The 22,415-nt window shown below is 39.0% G+C and overlaps 1 protein-coding gene across 3 annotated transcripts in view; it reads right to left on the bottom strand.

Moving 5' to 3' along the window:
* The window catches only part of LOC135102760 (protein Mo25-like), a 207,177-nt gene that overhangs the window by 128,306 nt on the left and 56,456 nt on the right, over nt 1–22,415 (bottom strand). For all 3 annotated transcript variants that reach the window (XM_064008278.1, XM_064008279.1, XM_064008277.1), the window contains 2 exons: nt 20,266–20,430; nt 11,280–11,398 (listed from right to left, as the gene is read on the bottom strand). In XM_064008278.1, the coding sequence (XP_063864348.1) occupies nt 11,280–11,398; nt 20,266–20,430 (284 nt within the window). The remainder of the gene's footprint in view (nt 1–11,279; nt 11,399–20,265; nt 20,431–22,415) is intronic.

Raw genomic sequence — 22,415 nt, 5'->3', positions numbered from 1 at the left:
TCACTGCATGAACTGTTTACTTCTTGAAGAGTTGGACATCTATGAAAAGATGAGGAAAAGTGAAGGAAGGTATCATCAGCGTAGGAGTGAATAGGACAAGAAGTTTGGTTTAGAAAATCATTGATGAATAATAAGAAGAGAATGGGCGACAGGACAGAACCCTGAGGAACACCACTGTTAAGATACTTCAGAGAACAGTGACTGTCTACTACAGCAGCAATAGAACAGTCAGAAAGGAAACTTGAGATGAATTTACAGAGAGAAGGATAGAAGCTATATGAGGGTATTTTGGAAATCAAAGCTTTGTGCCAGACTCTATCAAAAGCTTTGGATATGTCTAACGCAACAGCAAAAGTTTCACCAAAATCTCTAAAAGAGAATGACCAAGACTCAGTAAGGAAAGCCAGTTCACCAGTAGAATGGCCTTGATGGAAACCATACTGGCAATCAGGAAAAAAATTGTGAAGTGATAGATGTTTAAGAATCTTCCTGTTGAGGATAGATTCAAAAGCTTTAGATAGGCAGGAAATTAAAACAATAGGACAGTAGTCTGAGGGATTAGAACAGTCATCATTTTTAGAAACAAGCTGAATGTAGGCAAACTTCCAGCAAGAAGGAAAGTTAGATGTTGACAGACAAAGTTGAAAGATTTTGACTAGGCAAAGTGCAAGCACAGAGGCGCTGTTTCGAAGAACAATAGGAGGGACACCATCAGGTCCATAAGCCTTCTAAGGGTTTAGGCCAGTGAAGGCATGGAAAACATCATTGTGAAGAATTCTAATAGATAGCATGAAGTAGTCAGAGGGTGGAGAGGGAGGAACAAGCCCTGAATCATTCAAAGTGAAGTTTTTATCAAAGATTTGAACAAAGAGTTCAGCTTTAAAGACAGATGTGATAGCAAAAGTGCCATCAGGTTGAAATAAAGAAGGGAAAAAAGAAGCAAAGTTATTGGAGATGCTTTTGGCTATGTGCCAGAAGTCATGACACCTCTCTCTTTGAAGCCTGGACACAATCTGCCCCCTTCTGAGGTCGCTGGGCCAGATATGCGACCCTGGGTGACCCTACACACCATGTCATCAACTTTACCACGTAAACACAACCCTCACTACCTCTCAAGAGCTAAGCTATCCACGGCTAGTTCCTCTCACACAACTTTTTTTTTGACTCCCTATTAATGAAGGAGTTTTTGGCTAGTTGGAGAACAGACTTGGCATGGGTCTGGGCATAAACTTAAAGCACATGAGATTCTGGTGATGGGAGTCACAAGTATCTTTTGTGGACTACCTCTATCATGTACAGCACAAGAACAGGCTGTGTTAAAGGAAAGGTCGAGAAAAAGAGTGAAGAATGAATGCCTCCATACCAGACACCTTTGAGCTCAGCACACAGAGATGGGTCTCTGACATAGAAGCAGTAGTCATTACAAGGAAAATCAGCAAAACACCTCCTCAGATCCCCCTAACTAGCATAGGCAAAATGCCAGAGGCACCTCTGCTTTGGGGGATCCTGAGGAGGTACTGAAGCAATAGGACAAAATACAGATATGAGATTGTGACCGGAGGAACCCAATGGAGAAGAGAGGGTAACAGCATAAGCAGAAGGATTAGAGGTTAGGAAAAGGTCTAGAATATTGGACACATCTCCAAGACAGTCAGAATATGAGTAGGGTGTTGCACTAATTGCTATAGGTTGTGGAGGATAGCAAAGTTAAAGTTAGTTCTCCAAGATGGTCAGTGAAAGGAGAGGAAAGCCAAAGTTGGTAGTGAACATTGAAGTCTCCAAGAATGGAGATCTCCACAAAAGGGAAGAGAGTCAGAATGTGCTCCACTTCGGAAGTTAAGTATTCAAAGAATTTCTTATAGTCTGAGGAATTAGCTGAGAGGTATACAGCACATAAATTTTGTTTGAGAGTAACTCTGTACTTGTTGCCAGATGGTGGGAAATTTGGAAGATTCAAGAGCATGGGCACAAGAGCGTTGTAGCCAAGCCAAGGGTGTTGTCGCCAAGGTACCCAGGCCTTAGCCACCCATTGCCCCAGAGGTCACTGGTTACCACCATGACCCCTCGTGAGGCTTACAGCATCCCTGGTCACACGAACAAGACAGTGCCTGCCCTGATGATGAGGCACCCGAGCGCCGAGTAAAGGTGACTAAGGTCGTATAGGTAATGGACCTAGCCTATTCGCAATCAATCTTGTGATCAAGTTACCTTACAGTCGCTGACTTTGAAAAACACAAAACAGTGACCCACTGTTAACTTCAGTAATGCACGAAAGGTGTAAAGGTGGTTAACCATAGACTCCCTACGAGACATGTTTCTCACACACCTACAGTGAAGTATAAGTATCCTGGTGATCGTGTGGAGTGAAGGAAGAGATGAGTGTACTAACTAGTTAGATTTTGAACCTTAAGGATAACTCCTTATGTAGTAGTAGATAGCAATGTACATAGGTCGACGTTGCTGTCATCAAAATGGAATATAAGGCGAAGTAGCGAACGATTCTCTCAGACCTAACTAGATTCCAAGAGCGGAGTGTTACAAGTTCCTGGTAGGTGCTCCCACTCGACAGCACCATGAAGCTCCTAGTCATTCTCTGCCTCGTCTTGGTCATAAGTAATACTTAGAAGATTTTTCCTAAGTGCCTTGTGTGTCTCGATTTAAAATGTTGTTTCAGTATACTGTGGTCCCCATATATTTTATGTCATTTTACATGTGTGATATAATGCTGAATCTTGATGAGTGATTTTAATATCTTTTGTGACACTTCACATGGAGTGCTAATATTTTAATGTTACATTTGATTATTCTTTTATGTGATTATGTTATGTGTGTCCTTACATGTTAATGTGTTATATGTCACTGAATGACTTGAGTTGGTCGATAAAATCTTGTTAAATTAAAGTGAATAGTGACGTCAAGATTTGTCGAAAGGTCATTCTATGTTTTCATATGTGGTGGAATTCTGGTCTTTCGTTGCTTGCGAGTATTGTGGAATGTGTTAACTACTGGTTAATAAATAGTGTTAACGTTTCTGAACTGCGTTTGTGGCTTACCCCATTGTGAGAACCCCGGCCTTAACTCTCTGTTACTGGATCTAAACCTTGTAGTGTTTGTTATATAAAGAATTAGTGCAGTTCCTGCATAACCTCTGCCTTCTCTTAAAGGTAAGGAGGAGGGTTACGACAAGAGGTTAAGTTGTAGCATGCATAAATACAACATTCAGCTTTGGACTGAAAATGAGGATAGAGAAAGTAGGAAGGAACAGAGAAAGGGTTACAGTCAGTTGACTCAGACACCTGTGTTTCAGTGAGGAAAAGATGAGGTTTAGTAGAGGAGAGGTGGTGTTCTGTAGATTGAAAACTAGTTCTAAGACCACAAATGTTGCAGAAGTTAAGAAGAAAAAGTTGAGAAGGGTGTCAAGACACTTAAGGTCAATACCAGAAGAGCAGTCTGACCTGTGGACATTTATGGTCCTCTCCCCAGATCAGGACTCAGAGGCTGGCGTAAGGATTGCCATGATAATTTTGAATTTTGAGTGCAGAGTGTGTGTGCAATTAGAGGTTTGTAGTTTTGTGTGAAGGAAGAGAGTTGTCTTTAGAGGGCAGGCTGTGACTGCCTCCTTGTGTTGTGAGACACAAAGGGCAAAGGTTCAGTGAGGTCACAGCTGGGTTTAATGATAGGCCCACAGCAACCCCTGATCCAGTGCTTTAGACCTCACTGGGAGTAATTATCATTTTGGCAGGTGCCTACTGCATCCATCCACTGCATCAACACTGCCTACAGAAAAACCTCAAGCTGCCTGCCCAGCATGTTGCATGCAAGCTTCTACTGATGGAGTGTACGAAGAAAAACTGAGTGGATTATGCTAAGAAATATGTTCACTGGACATCTGTAGTCGCCAGTTGTGTCCTGTGAGGCTGGTGCCGAGAGATTAATATGAAGCATGTGTAACACTAAAGAAAGAGTAGAAATTAAGGAAACTACATTCATTATAGTAGTCAATTGCAGTAGTGAAGTTGTGTGAGAGGAACTAGCTATGGAGAGCTTAGCTGTTGAGAGGTAGTGAGGGTTAAGTTTACGTGGTAAAGTTGATGACATGGCACGCAGGGTCACCCAGGGTCGCATATCTGGCCCAGCGGCCTCAGAAGGGGGCAGATTGTGTCCAGGCTTCAGAGGGAGAGGTGTCATGACTCGCTCTGCTTTCTCCATAAATCCTAGACCCTCAAACATCGACCCTCATAGTCGTAAGTATGGCATTCTGGTTAAGTCGAAGTACACTGAATATTCAATATTATTATATGTATTGCATTTGTGTGTCTATTATTCTGACAGCTTGTAGTTTGGTTATTACAGTGAAATCCCTCTCATCCGGCATTCGAGTATCCGGCAGCTTCAAGTATCCAGCACATTTTTCCAATGTGACAATTAATTCGACATCAGCATGAGGAGTACTGAAATACAATAAAACATCCGCATGCACGTAAGGCACATAAGCATCATAAAGAGGTAATATTCCATCATAACAGAGAGCGATATAATAACCAAAATACATGATGGTTTACACCTTAACAAGCTGTCAGAATAATAGACATACAAATGTAATACATACTCGTATAATAATATTCAATATTCAGTGTACTTTGACTTAACCAGAATGCCATACTTACAACTATGAGGGTCGGCGTTTGAGGGTCTAGGGTTTATGAAGAAAGCAGAGCGAGTCACAACACCTCTCCCTCTGAAGCCTGGACACAATCTGCCCCCTTCTGAGGCTGCTGGGCCAGATATGCGACCTTGGGTGATCCTACATGCCATGTCATCAACTTTACCACGTAAACACAACCCTCACTACCTCTCAACAGCTAAGCTCTCCACAGCTAGCTGTGGAGAGCTTCTCACACAACTTCTCACACAACTTCACTACTGCAATTAATTACTATAATAAATGTAGTTTCCTTAATTTCTACTCTTTCCTTAGTGTTACACATGCTTCATATTAATCTCTCAGCACCAGCCTAACAGGACCTTCTCACACAAGCTTCTCACACAACTTCACTACTGCAATTAATTACTATAATAAATGTAGTTTCCTTAATTTCTACTCTTTCCTTAGTGTTACACATGCTTCATATTAATCTCTCAGCACCAGCCTCACAGGACCTTGTGAGGCAACACAACTGGCGACTACAACATCTAGAGACTGAAGGAAGGTAATGTAGTCAGAGAAATCCAAATTCAGATGCATTCAAGACTGTTCTGCCACAATAAGGCAGCTGTCATCAGTTAGCAGATTCAACCTCGTGTACACAGTTTGAACTGTGAAGCAGGGTTGGCATTAACCACCTACCCCCTCCCCCCCCAAAAAATTTTTTTTTTCTTTTTACGTATCAAAATAGTTATATATCATATTGATAATTAAGGTCTATAAATGTACATATACATAAAAAATGTAAAAGTAGTCAGGCATGACTACTTCCTGTACAGTACAAGTTAACACAGGCTTTGTCCAACCAAACCAACCTATATCAGCATGATCTAAACAATCAACTGTTCTTCATTAATAGCAAGTGTCAAAATCTTTCAAGATCTAACACCCCTATTGACTTCTGGCACCTACCCAAATAACATCCCTCTTGATTTCTGGCACCTAGCCAAAAACATCTCCAATAACTTTGCTTCTTCATCTTTCCCTCCTTTATTTTAACTTGATGGCACCATTGCCATCCCATCTATTTCCAAAGCTGAACTCTTCACTCAAACCTTTGCTAAAAACTCTACCTTGGGTGATTCAGGGCTTGTTCCTCCCTCTCCTACAGCCTCCAACTACTTTATGCTACAAACTAAAATCCTTTGCAGTGATGTTTTCCATGCCCTTGCTGCCCTAAACCCTTGGAAGGCTTATGGACCTGATGGGGTCCCTCCTATTGTTCTCCAAAACTGTGCCTCTATGCTTGCACCTTGCCTAGTCAAACTCTTTCAATTCTCAACTCTTTCCTTCTTGTTCCTAAAAAGGGTGACCGTTCTAATTCCTCAAACTATTGCTTTAATTTCCTACTTCTCTAGTTTTGAATCTATCCTCAACAACAAGATTCTTAAACATCTATCACTTCACAACCTTCTACCTGATTGCCAGTATGGGTTTCATCAAGGCCGCTCTACTGGTGATCTTCTGGCTTTTCTTACAGAGTCTTGGTCGTCCACTTTTAGCGATTTTGGTGAAACTTTTGCTATTGGCTTAGGCATACCAAAAGCTTTAAATAGAGTCTGGCACAAAGTTTTCATTTCAACTACCCTCCTATGGCTTCTATCCTTCTCTCTGTAACTTCATATCAAGTTTCCTTTCTCACCATTCTATTGCTGCTGTAGTAGACGGGTCACTGTTCTTCCTCTAAATCTATTAAGTGGTGTTCCTCAGGGTTCTGTCCTGTCACCCACTCTCTTCCTATTATTCATCAATGGTCTTCTAAGCCAAACTTTTTGTCCTATCCACTCCTACACTGATGATACCACCCTGCACCTTTCCATTTCTTTTCATAGATGTCCAACCCTTCAGGAAGTAAACAGTTCTTACAAGGAAGCAATGGAATGCCTGACTTCTGATCTCTCTAAAACTTCTGACTGAGGCAGAGCAAACTCAGTATTGTTCAATGCCTGAAAAACTCAATTCCTCTGTCTATCAACTCAACACAACCTTACAGATAACTATCCCCTCTTCTTCCGTGACAATGAACTGTTCCCTTCTTCCACATTGAACATTCTCAGTCTGTCCTTTACTTACAATCTAAACTGGAAACTTAACATCTCATGTCAAGCTAAAACAGCTTCTATGAAGTTAACCCCTTCAATACAATGACACCTACATAGCATCATGAAGCGCCAGTGGTTTATACAATGACACTTACATAGGTGTCATGGTTGGATTCTATTTTAGTTGTTGCTGAGTGATCCCATATACTGCCATGATAGACGGTCTTGACAGTCTCTGTATTACATCCTTGAGGTTCTATTGCTCCTCTCAGTTCCCACCAGTCACATAAATGAGCTACCCCATGCCCCACCCTCTATCCAGAATGAGGAAGTCTCATTGGCAGAGCCTTACATCATAGTTTCTCCCCCTATGGTCCTTCCTTTATCTTTCATACCCCCCCTATCCTTCTCTTTATTCTATACCCCTTTCCATCAAGGAGGAGAGACTGGGGAGGGTACAGTTCACCCCACTTGTTCATTCCTTGCCCTTTTACTCTCCTCTCTCTCCCTCCTCCCTATATTTTCTCTCTCTCTCTCTCTCTCTCTCTCTCTCTCTCTCTCTCTCTCTCTCTCTCTCTCTCTCTCTCTCTCTCTAACCAGGAAGGGGAGACAGTGTGGGGGTACAGTTACCCCCCCCTCTTCCCTTGTTCATCCCTTTGCCACTCACTCAAGTGCATGAACACACAGCTGCCCTCTAATCTCTTTTCTGATACCTTCATCTTCCCTTCTTTCCCCATTTATTCCTTCACCCATCATCACCTCTTCTGTAATTTACTACACTCCAACCACCTCAAATCATAAATGTGTGTGTGTGTGTGTGTGTGTGTGTGTGTGTGTGTGTGTGTGTGTGTGTGTGTGTGTGTGTGTGTGTGTGTGTGTGTGTGTGTGTGTGTGTTGTACTTACACCTAGAAAAACAACTCCTGCCTCATATTTCTATGACAACTGAAGGGTTGACTCAGAGAGAGAGAGAGAGAGAGAGAGAGAGAGAGAGAGAGAGAGAGAGAGAGAGAGAGAGAGAGAGAGAGAGAGAGAGAGAGAGAGAGAGAGAGAGAGAGAGAGATTACAGTATTAGAAATCAGATAAGTTACTCTCTCTCCACTCATCTTGGTCTTCTAATAGGTCTTCTGCCTATTGCTATATTCTTCATAAATCTTAAGTAATATTTTTCATTCAATCTCTACATGTCCAAACCATCTCAGTTTATTTCTCTCAACTTAATTTAAAATTTATGTGATTCCTAACTTTTACCTGATGTCCACATTCCTTAGTCTGTCTCACTTTGTTACTACTTTAATCAGTCTCAAAATTCTCATCTCCACTGCTTGTATCTTAGATTTACTTCTTGTGGTTAATGACAAGGCTTCAGACACCTAGAATAATACTGGTCTCAATATTGTAGCATATACACTGATTTTATATTTTCTTGATACAACTATAATATTGTAGCATATATATTGATTTTACATTTTCTTGGTACAAATCTATCTCATAGAATTTGATATAGTAAGCAGACATTATTATTATATTTGTCAATTAGGTTTTTCAATCCTGTATCTTGTCGATTTTCATGGTTGAACTGTTAAAGGTATTTACCTGTTTCATCAGTGTATCTTACATCATCATACATATCTGCTTTTGGCTCCCCCATATGTGTACAACTTTGGTTTTACTTTTATTTATTTTCATACCTCTTACATTCATAATGTTATTCCACCTTGTCATGTCATTGCATTTTGCAATTATTCTTTGGTGTCTACAATAACTGTAATAGCATCTGCATAAGCAAATGTAACTATATCTTCATAACCACCACAAACATCTTTCATGCACCAATTTACATAAATCATAAAGCGCGGAGGAGATAGAACTCCACTATAACTCTTGTTTTCACTTTAAACCATTCATTATCCATGTCTTTATATCTAACCTTGCTCTTAGTGTCTCCAAAAATATTTTTGATAATTCTTATAAACTTGGGTGGCATATTATACTTTTTGTGTAGTAAGGCCTTTCACATGAGACTATCTGATGTTCTTTCTAAATCTGTAAATGCTATATGTTTTCCTTATTCCACTCCCAGGTCTCTTCAAGATGTAGTTTCAGAGAGAAGATCAAGTCTGTGGTACCTCTGCCAGATCTAAAACCATGATGCCATGGTCCAAGTTTTTATTCCACCAGATTAAGTCTCAGTTTTAGTATTCTTCCATATATTTTACCTGTATGCCAGACAAGTGAAATGGCTCTGTAATTTTTATGTTTAGTTTTGTCTCCTTTTTTATATATGGAACACACTGCTACTTTAGTCCAATTATCTGGGATCCTTTCACGTTGCCATGGTGTATTAAATATTTGTGCTAGGTATCCCACAACATCCTCAAGGAACTTTACTATTCAGGGACAAGCATCTCAGTTTTTTTTTTTTATTAGATTTTTGTCCTTGGCTGGTGTCCCTCATATATATATATATATATATATATATATATATATATATATATATATATATATATATATATATATATATATATATATATATATAAAATAATAATACCCATGGCCTTTCCATTTTTAATTTTCTTGATTGCTCTCTTATTTCCTCATGGTTTATTCCCTCGCTTTCATTTCTATTTGTGTCTTTATTTTGCTAATTATTTGATTCCATGCAGTTGTTTATATAATTTATGTTTTCTTCCTCATTTAATAGCTTCTCAAAGTACTGTCTCCACTCATGACTTATCTCTACTGGTTCTGTCAATAGATCATTCTCATCTTCATTATTTACATATAGAATAATCATGTGGTTTCTCCTTTCCTATAATTTTTTGGCATGCTGTATAGGAACTCTTTAAAGCATTTCATTATCTGCTTCACAGCACTTTCAACTGTATTTTTTGTGTGTGTGTGTGTGTGTGTGTGTGTGTGTGTGTGTGTGTGTGTGTGTGTTACTACTAACTTTTGTTTGTCTTTTCTTCACCAGCACCTCTTACAACTTATACAAATTTCTTCCATTCCATGTCAATATAATCATATTGTCCAGTGGGAATTTGTTCTCCTGCCTTATTCCACAGTTCATAAATACAGTTTTCATTTTTAAAATTTCCTAAACAAAATTTTTTGGTCCTTCTCTTTCAAATTTTCTTCTTCTATATATGTGGAAACACGGTATATAATATCATTAATTCTTATAGCACTAAAATGTAGACACTTACTCCAGTAAAGAAATCAGATAAAGATATCCACAGATTCTAAAAACTAATTATGAAACAAAGTCATAAAGTCATTATACTGCAATGTAAAAAAACACCAAATACTTATTCTTGGAGTAATTTCTCTATATATTTTTAAACAATTATTTCTGGGCAGATGACTTTGTGCCTCTCCTGTATCTTCCTCGTGTTCCACTACAGGAATGCACTCCCTGGTTTGGGAACCACTGCACAAGCCTAAAAATCCTTAGGATGAAGAGAATCCCTCAGGAACCCTCAGGTTTATTTGCTTTGCATTAACATTTTTTTTAGTTTTCAGTTCATCCTGAAGTCCTTTTCTCTTCATACAGTAAATTATCATTTTAGAATGGTTCAGTATCCATGGTTCAGTATCCAGAGTTATGCCACAAACTTTGACAAAACCATCAAACTTAGCCAATAAAAAAGTGAAACAGAGCCAATGTGGCTTTACATTATTAGGGAAACCAATCCATGTTATAAGCCATGCGAGTTTCAACCCACATTAGGGATGTTTTGGAACACTCAAACTGATGAATTTAAGATTACCTTCTTCCCCAGATACAGTGTATTAACAAAAATGTCTTTTAAATCAAGACTCAGTGTCATTTGATCTCTCAGGCTTACTTCACTAACTACAAGGGTCATATATTGTGTCTATTACAAAAGATCAGGGGAAAAAAATACTTGATTGGAATAGCCTGCTTAATAAAAAAATGTTTAACTCTTGCAAACTTCTAGTTTAGTAGTGGATACACTAGGCAGTTTATACAAATAAGATTATACAGATAAAGATTCATGTAACATTATCCACATTTCATGTGTATTTTTCAACATTATATGAACTTTTATTTTCTTCTTGTCACTCTGTTTCCCATGCAACTTTTTCCCCACTTCAATAGTTGACTTTTTTTTAGCTTTCCTGCATGTTCAAATTTCATAGCCTCTTAAAATGTCATCTTTGAATGCTTTCTTTAAATTCAAAGAGACAAAGTCCATCTATTCCCTCTCCTGTATCATATCCCCAACTCTTGATCTCTCTTCTCCAGAGAACAAGTTAAAATGAGACTAAAAAAGTGAGCCAGTGCTTTTGAAAGTGAATATATACATGTCTTAGCTATATTCTTATTTACAGATGTTGACCTGGCATAGAGGTAGATTATTTAATCACAGCCTAAATATTCTGAAATCAACCAGAGCTGGCTAATCATGACTTACCTGCAATGACTGAATATGACAATGACACTTGTTTTGAAATACTACTTAATAAATAATAAATAAATAAGAATAAATTAAAGTGCTAAACTTACCCTTTCATAAGAGTGAAGAGAATCTCTGGTTTAGTGCATATGTATTCTACTGTAGGAGAGCGAATACCTATTTGTCTGCGGAGTATGTTGTTGAAGATCTGTGCCACATCTTTCTTGCCCTGAAATGCACCATTATATTATATTTCTCATTACTCATTCACAAAAACAAGTATAATATTCTTGCTTTCAATACCATATTTTTCCATGTTTTACTGAAGTTTGGATTAAAGTTTGAGGATGAAACAGATTTCAGAAATTTTCAATTTCCCTATGTCTAGTGCAGCAGTATTACCAAATGAGAGTCTGAAAGCAAAATTAACAATGGATAGACTGAAGCACTTGAATTCACATTCCTTAGAGATACACAGAAAGAGGTCTTTAAGTGGTATAAGGGATATAACATGGGTGAAAAACAAAATCCTTTGTGTTAGGGATCAGGATAGGGCAAGAGGTTATGGGTTCAAGCTTGAAAAATTTCCAAACTACCCTCCAACAGCTTCTATCCTTCCTTCTGTAACTTCAATCTCGAGTATTCTTTCAGACCATTCTATTGTTGCTATGGTAGACAGTCACTGTTCTTCTCCTAAGTCTTATAACTATGGTGTTCTTCAGGGTTCTGTCCTGTCACCCACTCTATTACTATTATTCATCAATGATCTTCTAAGCCAAACTTCTTATCCTATCTACTATTATGTTGATGGCCTTTGTTCAAGGGAACCTCAGTAACTGTGAGATTGAAAAGACAGTAAGATCAGAGGCAGCTGTCACAGAGGTGGCAAAGGCTGCACTAGTGTTAGGAACAGCTGTCATTCCTTGTCGTCTTACAGCTCACAGGTCTCTTCTGATTGAGAAAATGAGTATGCAGTGTCTCAATTTTTGCAAGGTACACATCCTATCAACTTACTATTCTTGTATCTGTGTTCCTTTTTCACCCAGAAGGTTTTTTTTTTTTTTCTGTTATCAGCGTCAATGCAGTATTTACCTCCCATGTGACAACTGACTCTGATCTTCTCATCTTCTTTCCAGTCTCACAAGTATTGAGCCCTTATTAAGCAAATGCCATCACAACTCTTTTCTTCATTGTTAAGCTTGCCAATACCCATTGTAATGTAAGGTGAATTAATTGTAATGTAAGGTGAATTAAGTGTGTGTGATGTAATGAGAATGCCGTAGCAAGGGGAAAACAGACAGGAGAGCAGAGAAGACATCTCCCCCACTGTGCCTGACAGTTACTGTCAATGATTCAAAATCATCAGGGCATGCATGTTTCCATGCATGACAATTTATCACTTTTTAATACCTCCCATGGCTGTAAACTGGGCATTGAGGCTTTGGTCTATGGTCACCCTGTGATTTTGAAGTTTTCTTTTCCTTTTCCTTTTTTTTTTTTTTTTGCAGCTACTGAATAAATACTTTACACCTATCAATATCAAGCTATATTTGCCATCTATCTGTCCATTTGTTCATCCTATCTAAATCTGCCTATAAGGTTATGGCATCTGAATCCAACCAATTTATCTACCTCCAACCCAATTTATCTACCTATCTTTGTGTCATCCATATAAGTATTTATCATCACTACTAATCCTACAATCTAGATCATTAATATATATTAAAACTAATAATGACCCTAAAACTGATCCCTGTGCCACATGACTAATTATTTGACCCCACTCATATTTAGAGCTATTAATTACAACTCTGTCACATGTCACATAATCATGACCTTAACCAACCTTCCCATCTATCCCATGCACCTAACCTTTCTTAATAACGTTTGATAGGGTACTTTGATGAACATCTTACTAAACTCCAGATATAGGATGTCATAACTATCCTCATTATCTGCCGCCTCGTACACTTTACTATAAAAACTCAGAGTTCATAAGGCATGACTTCCCCTTTGTGAAGCCATGCTGTAAATGAGTGATCAAGTTATGCTTCTTAAAATAATCCCTAATATTACCAGCAATTAATGACTATTATTTTACCTAAAATGGATGTTAAGTTAATGTTTTTATCTCCTTTCTTAACCCCACTGTCACAGTGGCAAGGTTTGAAGCATGGTCAGTGGTGCCACCTTCTCTGATGGCTCACCTGTCACTGGAGGGTTTGGTGCCTATTGGCTCAATGGAGTAAGTGCTCCCCCTTTGGTACCACAAGACTGCATTGATGCATCTGCTTCGGTGTCATATGACCACAATGTTGCAGCTCCTTCCCTTTTTTTTACTTCTTAAATCAATCAATAAGTCTCCTTTCTTAAATATGGGCACTACTTACATTTGCCTCCACATTACCAGTCCCTCTCTTGAATCTACTGCTTTCCTGAAGATACTAGCTAGTGGTTCCTCTTTGCATTTTTTTAGTGCTCAGATGTATTTGGTCTGGTCCCAGTGACAAACTTTTTCACCTTATCTACCTCCTGTTCCACTATCTCCTTAGTTATAGAAATATCTAGCAGTTTCTCATTCTCTTCTGCCATAAAATCTGTTCACTATCTGTCATCTCCTGTATGTTTTCCTGTAAGAAAACCATAAAAACTAATTAACTTTCCATCAAATGCCTTTAATGGACCTACTACTTCTCACTTCTTCATTCTATATAGGTGTCCTGCAAGTTAAGATACATACCTTGGGATATAATAATTCAAGTAATTCTAAGTTGAAAATACTCCATACACATATGCTGTGCTTTGTTTTATTTTAGAGAAATTAACATGTTGCAGGAGCAGCTCGCCTGGATGGGCCTTCACCTCCTTCCTGCCTCCTTGGCTCACTACTTGAGTGGCACAGCATAGCACAAGTGATAATTTTTTTTGTGTACAATCTACATTGTCAAATCCTTACAAGAAACAGTTAGCAAACGACAGACTGAATTTTTGTCAGTGAAGAAAATTTACTGGTAATAGTGTAATACAATGGTTGTTAAATTCTACTTTTTAAACATAAATGGCAACTCACCAGTTTTACAATAACAGCCCAGTGTTACCACAACAGTCCTGTAAATGTCCCTTTAGATTATAGGATATTCTTTCTAAGTTATGTCAAATTGTACCATGTTCCATGAATTTTGCCCCTTTATGTAAAAATTATCACTCTATGCCAAGCAGCGCCACTCGAGATGAGGAGGGAGGGAAGGAGGCAGAGGCCCACACAGGTGAGTTGCTCCAACACACAACTTGCATGTTAATTTTTCACAAAATAAAGCTAAACACAGCATATGTATAAAGAGTATTTTTGACTTGAAACAACTTGAACTATCATATCCTGAGGTATGTACCTTAATTTGTGGGACACCCTGTATGTCTGATAGAATCCCTTGGGGTGTCTCTCCACCTGCCTAGCTACCTTTAATACATAATTGTTTTTTTAGTTTTATTAATTAACTTAGTAACTGTTCAGACCAATGCATTATATTGAGGCCTTAAATCTTCTTCACCTGTCTTTAATTTCTTATACATACTTCTTTTCAATCATAAGTAGTGTTTTAACCCATCAGTCATCCACTTACGGTCATTCTTCTGTGATTTTATTGTTCTATAAGGAATATTTACTATCTAGCCTATATGTAATCTCTTGATTAAATATCTATGCAATTCATCTGCATTTACTTTCTCTATTCTCTCCATCTCAGCCCCTTCCATTTGCCTTCACCTCACCTTACCTTTACCTTTCTTAGTATGACCTGTCTTCCAAACCCCATTTTCACACTTCACCTCATCTCCCCCTCCCTGTCCTTACTCACCACATTCCTATATCTCAGCTGGCCATTACTCACCTAACCCATCTTGATGCGACCTGTCCTCCTGACAAACCTCTGTACCTCACTTCATGTCTTTTAAGTCTAATCCCCCTCACCTTTGTTCTGGATTTCACCTGTCCATCCCCCTCCATCCATTTCTGTGAATTTCCTGGAAGTACCTTCTTTATCTCTCAAAATCTGCTCTCCTAATGTCAGGTACCTTGCTTATGTTCATGCTTCTAAAAGTTTCTCCCCATTTTAATTTGAACCTAATTTCACAGTGGTCACTGTCACCTAACTGTCTTCCAAGCTCCATCTATGTGTCTGCTTCCTCCCTGTTTATCAGAATTAAATATAGAATATTATTCCCCCTGTGGGTTCCAGGATTTGCCTGCATTTGAAAAACTGTTATGAATTACATTAAAAATTCCTATGCTTCCCTTTTACCTATCATCAAGTTCCAATTAGTATTCTTAAAATCAAAATCTCCTACCACACATACCTAATTGTATCCGCTTGCTCTATTTATCTCCTGCCATAGTAAACCGCAAGCTTCTTTTCTAGTATTTATTAACCTGTGCACTGAGCCCAATACTAATGATTGTGATCCTTCCTTGATATCAACCCATATCAGCTCTGTCTTGCTATCTATTTTTATGTTACTGTTAACACAACATTGTAATGTGTGCCTAACATAATATGCAATGCTTCCTCCTCTCTTATTCTCACTATACAAAATAATATGTAAACATCTATCTGAATCTCTGGATGAAATAATTTTCCTGACATATCTTAACCAAGTTTCTATTAAAACAACAATATCATTTTTTTTTTGTACATTCCATTCCTCTAGGTATGTAATTTTACTCAAAATATTCCTAGTTAATGCAGTAAACACTTAAGCTATTCCTCACCTTCAATGAGCTAGTTACCTTTCTAGATTTTACTAATTTTCTACCTTATTATTCTCATAAACCCTTTCTCCCTCCCTTGATGATGATATCAAAGACAATTGGACTATCTTGCCTGATTTTAACTTTTTAAGTTTTGATGATAGTGTTGATGGAAGTTGTCATAAAAAACAAATGGATAAATGTCATGCACTATCAGTCAACTATACTCCAACTATATTTCTTTTTTTCCCTTCAACTAGACTCTTCCCTTTAAGGCCTCCTTTACACTATCTATCTATCCATCCCTTATGTGGCCTATCTCACAAGTTCACACCTCTCACTCAATCTTACTATCTTCTTCACCAGCTAATTATCCTCCATTCTCTCTCAACATGCAAACAAACCACCTCAGCACACATTATTCTGACCATCCTGCCAAATCTCTCACAACACCTGTTTTCCTTCTCACTTCCTCTTTTATGAGTATCAAACTCACTCCACACATACTCCTTAGACATCTCATCTTCATTACATTTAATCTCTTTTTGTCTACTACTCCCATACTCCAAATCTCAGCACCATACAGTACAGTAAATACTACTATGCCTTTATACTTCCAGTTTATTCATACCTTCTGACACTTTTCCTGCTTCCTTCACCCTAGCTCTAACCTGTCTTTACTCTATCCACCCTTACTGTAGATCCAAGGCAGTTGAAATAACTTACCTCCTCCAGCTCCTCCCCATTCAGCTTTACATTTATCCTAATACCTGCCTCCCTGGTGCATCTCATTACTCTTTCCTACATTAACCTTAAGCTTCTTTCTCTTGCACACCTATCCAAACTATTGTACTAGCCTAGTTAATTTTTCTTTATATCTTTCATCAATGCTGTGTCATCTGCAAATAGTAACTGGCTTACCCAATATTCTTCATCCTCTGCTGTTATCAGACCCAATCCTCTATCCAACATTCTAGCATTAACTTCCCTCACCACACCATCCATAGAGATGTTAAACAGCCATGGTGACATTACACATCCCTAATGTAACCTCACCTTAACTGGAAACCATTCACTTGTGTTGTTTCCTACTCTTACACATGTTCTACTATTTTCATAAACCTTTTCACCCTTTTCAACAATCTACCAGCTACGCTTTACAACCAAGTCATTCGACATTTCTTCTCAATCAATTCTCTCATATGCCTTCTCTGCATCCACAAAACCCCAAATACTTCTTTCCCTTTTGTTAGATAATTTTCACAGCAAACACCCGATCTACACAGTCCTTCCCTCTCCTGAAGTTCCCTGGTACATCATATATTGCTCCATCAGTATCTCCTATGATTCTCTTTATCAATATTTTACAATACACCTTACATACCACACTCAACAGATTGATACCTCTGTAATTAGAGCAATCATGCCTATCCCCTTTTCCTTTATAAAGTGAAACTACATGTGCACTTGCTTACTCCAATAGTACTGTACTAAGTCAAAAAACACATTCAACAATCTAACAAACCACTCTAAGACAGTGACCCCACCTGCCATCCAGACCTGGTGCTTTTCCACTTTTTATCTCCATTACAGCTGCTTGAATCTATTCCTTCATTACACTTGCTTCATTTAACCCCCAAAGTGCATTAACCAGTTTCTCATATGCCCCAATCTCAGGTTCTCTTTCCTCCTCCAAATACACCCATCTCTCAAAAAACTCTTCCCACCTCATCCATCCTCTGCTTTTACCTGTTCCTCATTACCATGTGGTCCTTTCTTAATTCTCTTCACCTCTTTCCAGAACATCTTTCATCAACACTCCTTTTAGCATCAGGCACAGCTCTTCTCACTTGTCTTCTACTTTCCTCATACCTCTCATGATAGATTCCATCCTTCTTTTGTAACCATATCTCAAATGGCTTCTTGTTTTCCTCTACAGCCACCTTAAGCTCTTCATACCACCATTCACTTCCCTTTCTCATTCCAACTACCATTTATCTCCTACCACAAAACCTCTGCACTCTCCATCAAAGCCTTCTTAAAATTACATTACTATACCTCAATACCTCAAAAACCACCCACTTCCTGCTCTCTCACTTTAATCCACTTCTCATTCACCATCTCCTGAAACTCTACTGCTTTTTCTCTCTTATCTAGCTCCCTCACTTTCAAAATGTTCCTTTCCTCCTCTTTGTGTCTCACTACACACACACACACACACACACACACACACTCTTAGCTTACCCTCCACCAGGAAGTGGTCTGACGTACCTCTCCTTTCCCCTCTTAACACTTTCACATCCAACAACCATATAGTATATCAATACCTTGTCTACCACCCTTCCATGATCTCACCTCTGCAATATAAACTTATTACTCACTTTCTTACTAAACCATGTGTTTGCAAATGCTAGCTCTAGCTCCATACAGGGTCCTATCAAACTTCCTCCATTTCTGTTATTTCCAGGTACCCTGTACCTACCTACCACACCATCAACTACCTAGCTACCAACACAAGCATCAAAGTCATCCATAACTAGTATGTTGACACTTGTTCCTATGTCTCACAAACAATCATCCAAATCTGTCAAAAATTTTCCCTTTTTATCTCATTCCTCTCAATAAACCTTAACCATAAGCATTCAACATACCACATCTCTCTTCCTAACCTTAACTTCTCCCACATCAGCCTTGATGATACTTCCTTTCATTCCATCACACATTGGTGCATTCTCTGACTTAACAGTAGGGCTACTCCATCCCTTGCTTTCTCTCTCCCTGTACACAGAACACCCTCCCCTCCATGCTTCTAAACTACTGTTCACCTTTTCCTTTCATTTCTGGAACACCTCCCATTCACACTTCAAGACTGCTGTTCACCTTTTCCTTAATTTCTATCTCACTGAGAGTAATGTTCACCTTTTCCTTTCATTTCTAGAACACCTCCCATTCACACTTCAAGACTGCTGTTTACCATTTCCTTAATTTCTATATCACTGAGAGCTAGTATGTCAAGCTTACAATCAACAAATAGTCTCCTCATCTCTCTCTTACACACATTTGTACTACATCCTCACACATTCAATTATCCATGTCTCTGGAGTCTGGAAGCAAAATCACTTCTTTTTCTTTAGTGCCTTGTCTTTTTGTTGGATATTAACAACAGAAGAACAGTTTCCAAACCCCCTTGTTCAGCACCTTTCTGTTGCCTCTTATGACATACAAGGAATAAAGTGCTAATATTCAGACTCCCTTATCAGTGACAAAGAACTAGAGAATAATGTATTATGCCTCTGGAAAAAGAAATGTATGCATCACTCACAAAAACTCAGCCAGCCTGAAGGTGAAGAGTTATAACATGAAGGTGACAGGATAACACAATATATATATATATATATATATATATGGTTGCAAGGCAGCTGATGGCATCAACAGGGCAGCGAAGGAGGTAAAAGTTGAGAAATGCACAGCTACTGAGACTACCTCAGCTTACAAGTGGCTATTTGGTTACTAAAAACTAAATACAGCAGCAATTGCTGTATGCAATTGCAATATTGCTAAACTGAAAATATTCACTATATTATGAGCACTACTTAATTAGAGTTCCTGCAGCTTAAGGTACTGAATTCCATCATGAAGACAGACAAACTCTTGATAATATTGTTTCTAAACAGTTTGGGCATCTGGCACAATTTTTGTGATGACACAACACCACTGTAGTCACAAAAATAGGCAGCATTCATTTGACTTTCCTCCTTACCTGTCATGCTTATTTTGGCATCAATGAAGACTAATACCATAACAACTGAGCCTCTGTTTTTTTTGGATCACCAGTAATCATGGTCTTCAAGAAGTCACAATTGTTGGTGGCACATTCCAATATAACTTGTGGAGCATACACAAAGAGCTGTTGCTACTCATATGACTTGCCAAAAAATTTCATAGACACACATCATCCATTAAAATGATATATAAAGAATTATAGCTAGTTCCAATAACCCTAACAATTCTCAAAATAATCACCTGATAGCCTTCTGGTCAGTGACATGAAGCTTCTGGAACTTTGATAACCAACCAGAACACTGGTCACTATCAACTGGTTTGTCTGACTTTTTTCATATTTTGATTACCAATAAAAACACTGGTCACTATCAACTGGTTTGTCTAACTTTAAACCAGTTTAGTAATTTTTTAATCTAAATTACTTCCATGGCATCAATGCCAAAAGCTTCCTAATTTTTACAAACTGCATACACATTCCCTTCCCAAGAAAATACAATTACTAAAAATAGATCATTCCCATATGCTCTCTTAACCAACAACCAGTTATTTAAAATTATACTTTCACTAACCTCAAAGTCTATTCTATGAAGATTGTGAATTAAGAGAAGCAACATGTTAGTGTTGTAAAATTCATGTGCCAGTTGTGCCAAAACAATATCTTGTGGCTCCGAGTCAGTAGTGCCATAAAGCATTGTCTTGATCTGTGTTAAGCTCTTGCTGGTGTCCTCTTGTGCCTGAAATAAAAAAAAATCCACTATGAAAACCTGAGATATTAATTTCAAGATGCTGTTGGCATGATTTGAGGACCTGATTATTAATTATGGTTAGATTTCAATCAAGGGCATGTTATCTAGTCTGTTGGTGGGTTTTCTATGATGGGCCCCCACTCACCTCCACATATTCCAGTATGGAAGGACTATTTTATTTTGTCTTTGTAATACAGGAATGAACTTTCTACTTTATTCCTTACTCATGTGAAGCAAGTGGTGTGATAAATACATCACAGATCTGTACCTGTAATGAGTGTCATGGCCAATGTATATGGTGACATAAATAACACCAAGCTGATGCAATGGGTAGAGGATAATAAGGAGTCAGGGAAGGAACAGAGTATATTCAGGAAGAACATCAGTCTTACAAAATTTGCTAGTAATGAAAAAGATCATACAAAGAAATAGAAAACAAGATAGAATTATACCTAACATTTATTAATAAAGATAAGACCTATGATGTGGTTGATAGCAATGAATTTTGGACATCACTGAGACACGTAAATATGAAGATGGTGCTAGTGATAAGATCATTTTATGATGAAAACAAAGGTAAAGTTCATCATATGAGACATGAGAATCCAATTAAAATAGATTAACATCAGGGTGAGGGAAGGATGTATTATATCTCCAACACTTTTCAGCTCTTACATAGTAAAGATCAGAAAGTCAGAAAAGGGCATCATAGTATGAAATAAAAGGCTTGGATTACAATCTTATTATAACTGGCAACTTATAGTTAGGAAGTTAGCTGGGATATTGTTCCAGGAGATGATGATTCATTGGACAATAAGCAAATAAATTTAGTGATGGATAATATATAATGGTCTAATACAGGGATGTCAATACTATGGTCCATCGGCCAATTGTAGCCTGATGACCAATTTAAATTGGCTTACAGAAAATTTTTAAAATGTGATGAAATATGTCCCAAATTAAATGTTACAGGAGCCAAGGGCAGAGAGAGAGAGAGAGAGAGAGAGAGAGAGAGAGAGAGAGAGAGAGAGAGAGAGAGAGAGAGAGAGAGAGAGAGAGAGAGAGAGAGAGAGAGAGAGAGAGAGAGAGAGAGAGAGAGAGAGAGAGAGAGAGAGAGAGAGAGAGAGAGAGAGAGAGAGAGAGAGAGAGAGAGAGAGAGAGAGAGAGAGAGAGAGAGAGAGAGAGAGAGAGAGAGAGAGAGAGAGAGAGAGAGAGAGAGAGAGAGAGAGAGAGAGAGAGAGAGAGAGAGAGAGAGAGAGAGAGAGAGAGAGAGAGAGAGAGAGAGAGAGAGAGAGAGAGAGAGAGAGAGAGAGAGAGAAAGAGAGAGTTCCACAAGGCTCTGTCTTGGGCCCAGTCCTATGGAACATATACATCGACGACCTCCTCCGGCAGCTGTCATCTGTGGCAGCATATGCCGACGACTGCACACTCTCCCGCTCCTACTGCCGCCTCGACAGTCAGCGTGCCGTCACTGAGCTGAACAGGCAGCTCAGACTGGTGGAGCAGTGGGGAAAGATGTGGCAGGTTAACTTCGCTCCTGAGAAGACGCAGGCGATGGTCATCTCGCGGTCCCCAGGTGCCTCACACGCAGTCTCAGGACAGCTGCGTTTTGGAGGCAAGAGCCTGCCACTTCAGGATTATATCAAGATCCTGGGCGTGTCTGTGGACCGCGGCCTACGCTTCGATCACCACATCGGTGTCGTCGCCTGCCAGACCTCTCTCCGAGTCTCTGCCCTGTGCAGGATGGTGAACACTCTCGACCCACGGGGCATCCTCACGCTATACAGGGCACAAATACGCCCATGTATGGAGTACGGTGCCCTGTCCTGGATGTCGAGTGCCCCCACCCACATGCAGAGACTGGATGCTGTGCAGCGGCGAGCCCTGCGTCTGGTGGCCACCCATGAGGACCAACAGCACCAACCACCAGTAACGTCACTGGAGCTTTGCCGGGACGTGTCGGCGCTAGTGGT

Source organism: Scylla paramamosain, chromosome 8 (assembly GCF_035594125.1).
Source record: "Scylla paramamosain isolate STU-SP2022 chromosome 8, ASM3559412v1, whole genome shotgun sequence".
NCBI lineage: Eukaryota > Metazoa > Arthropoda > Malacostraca > Decapoda > Portunidae > Scylla > Scylla paramamosain.
The sequence above is the reverse complement of the archived record's forward strand: the minus strand, read 5'-3'. Positions and strand labels throughout refer to the sequence as shown.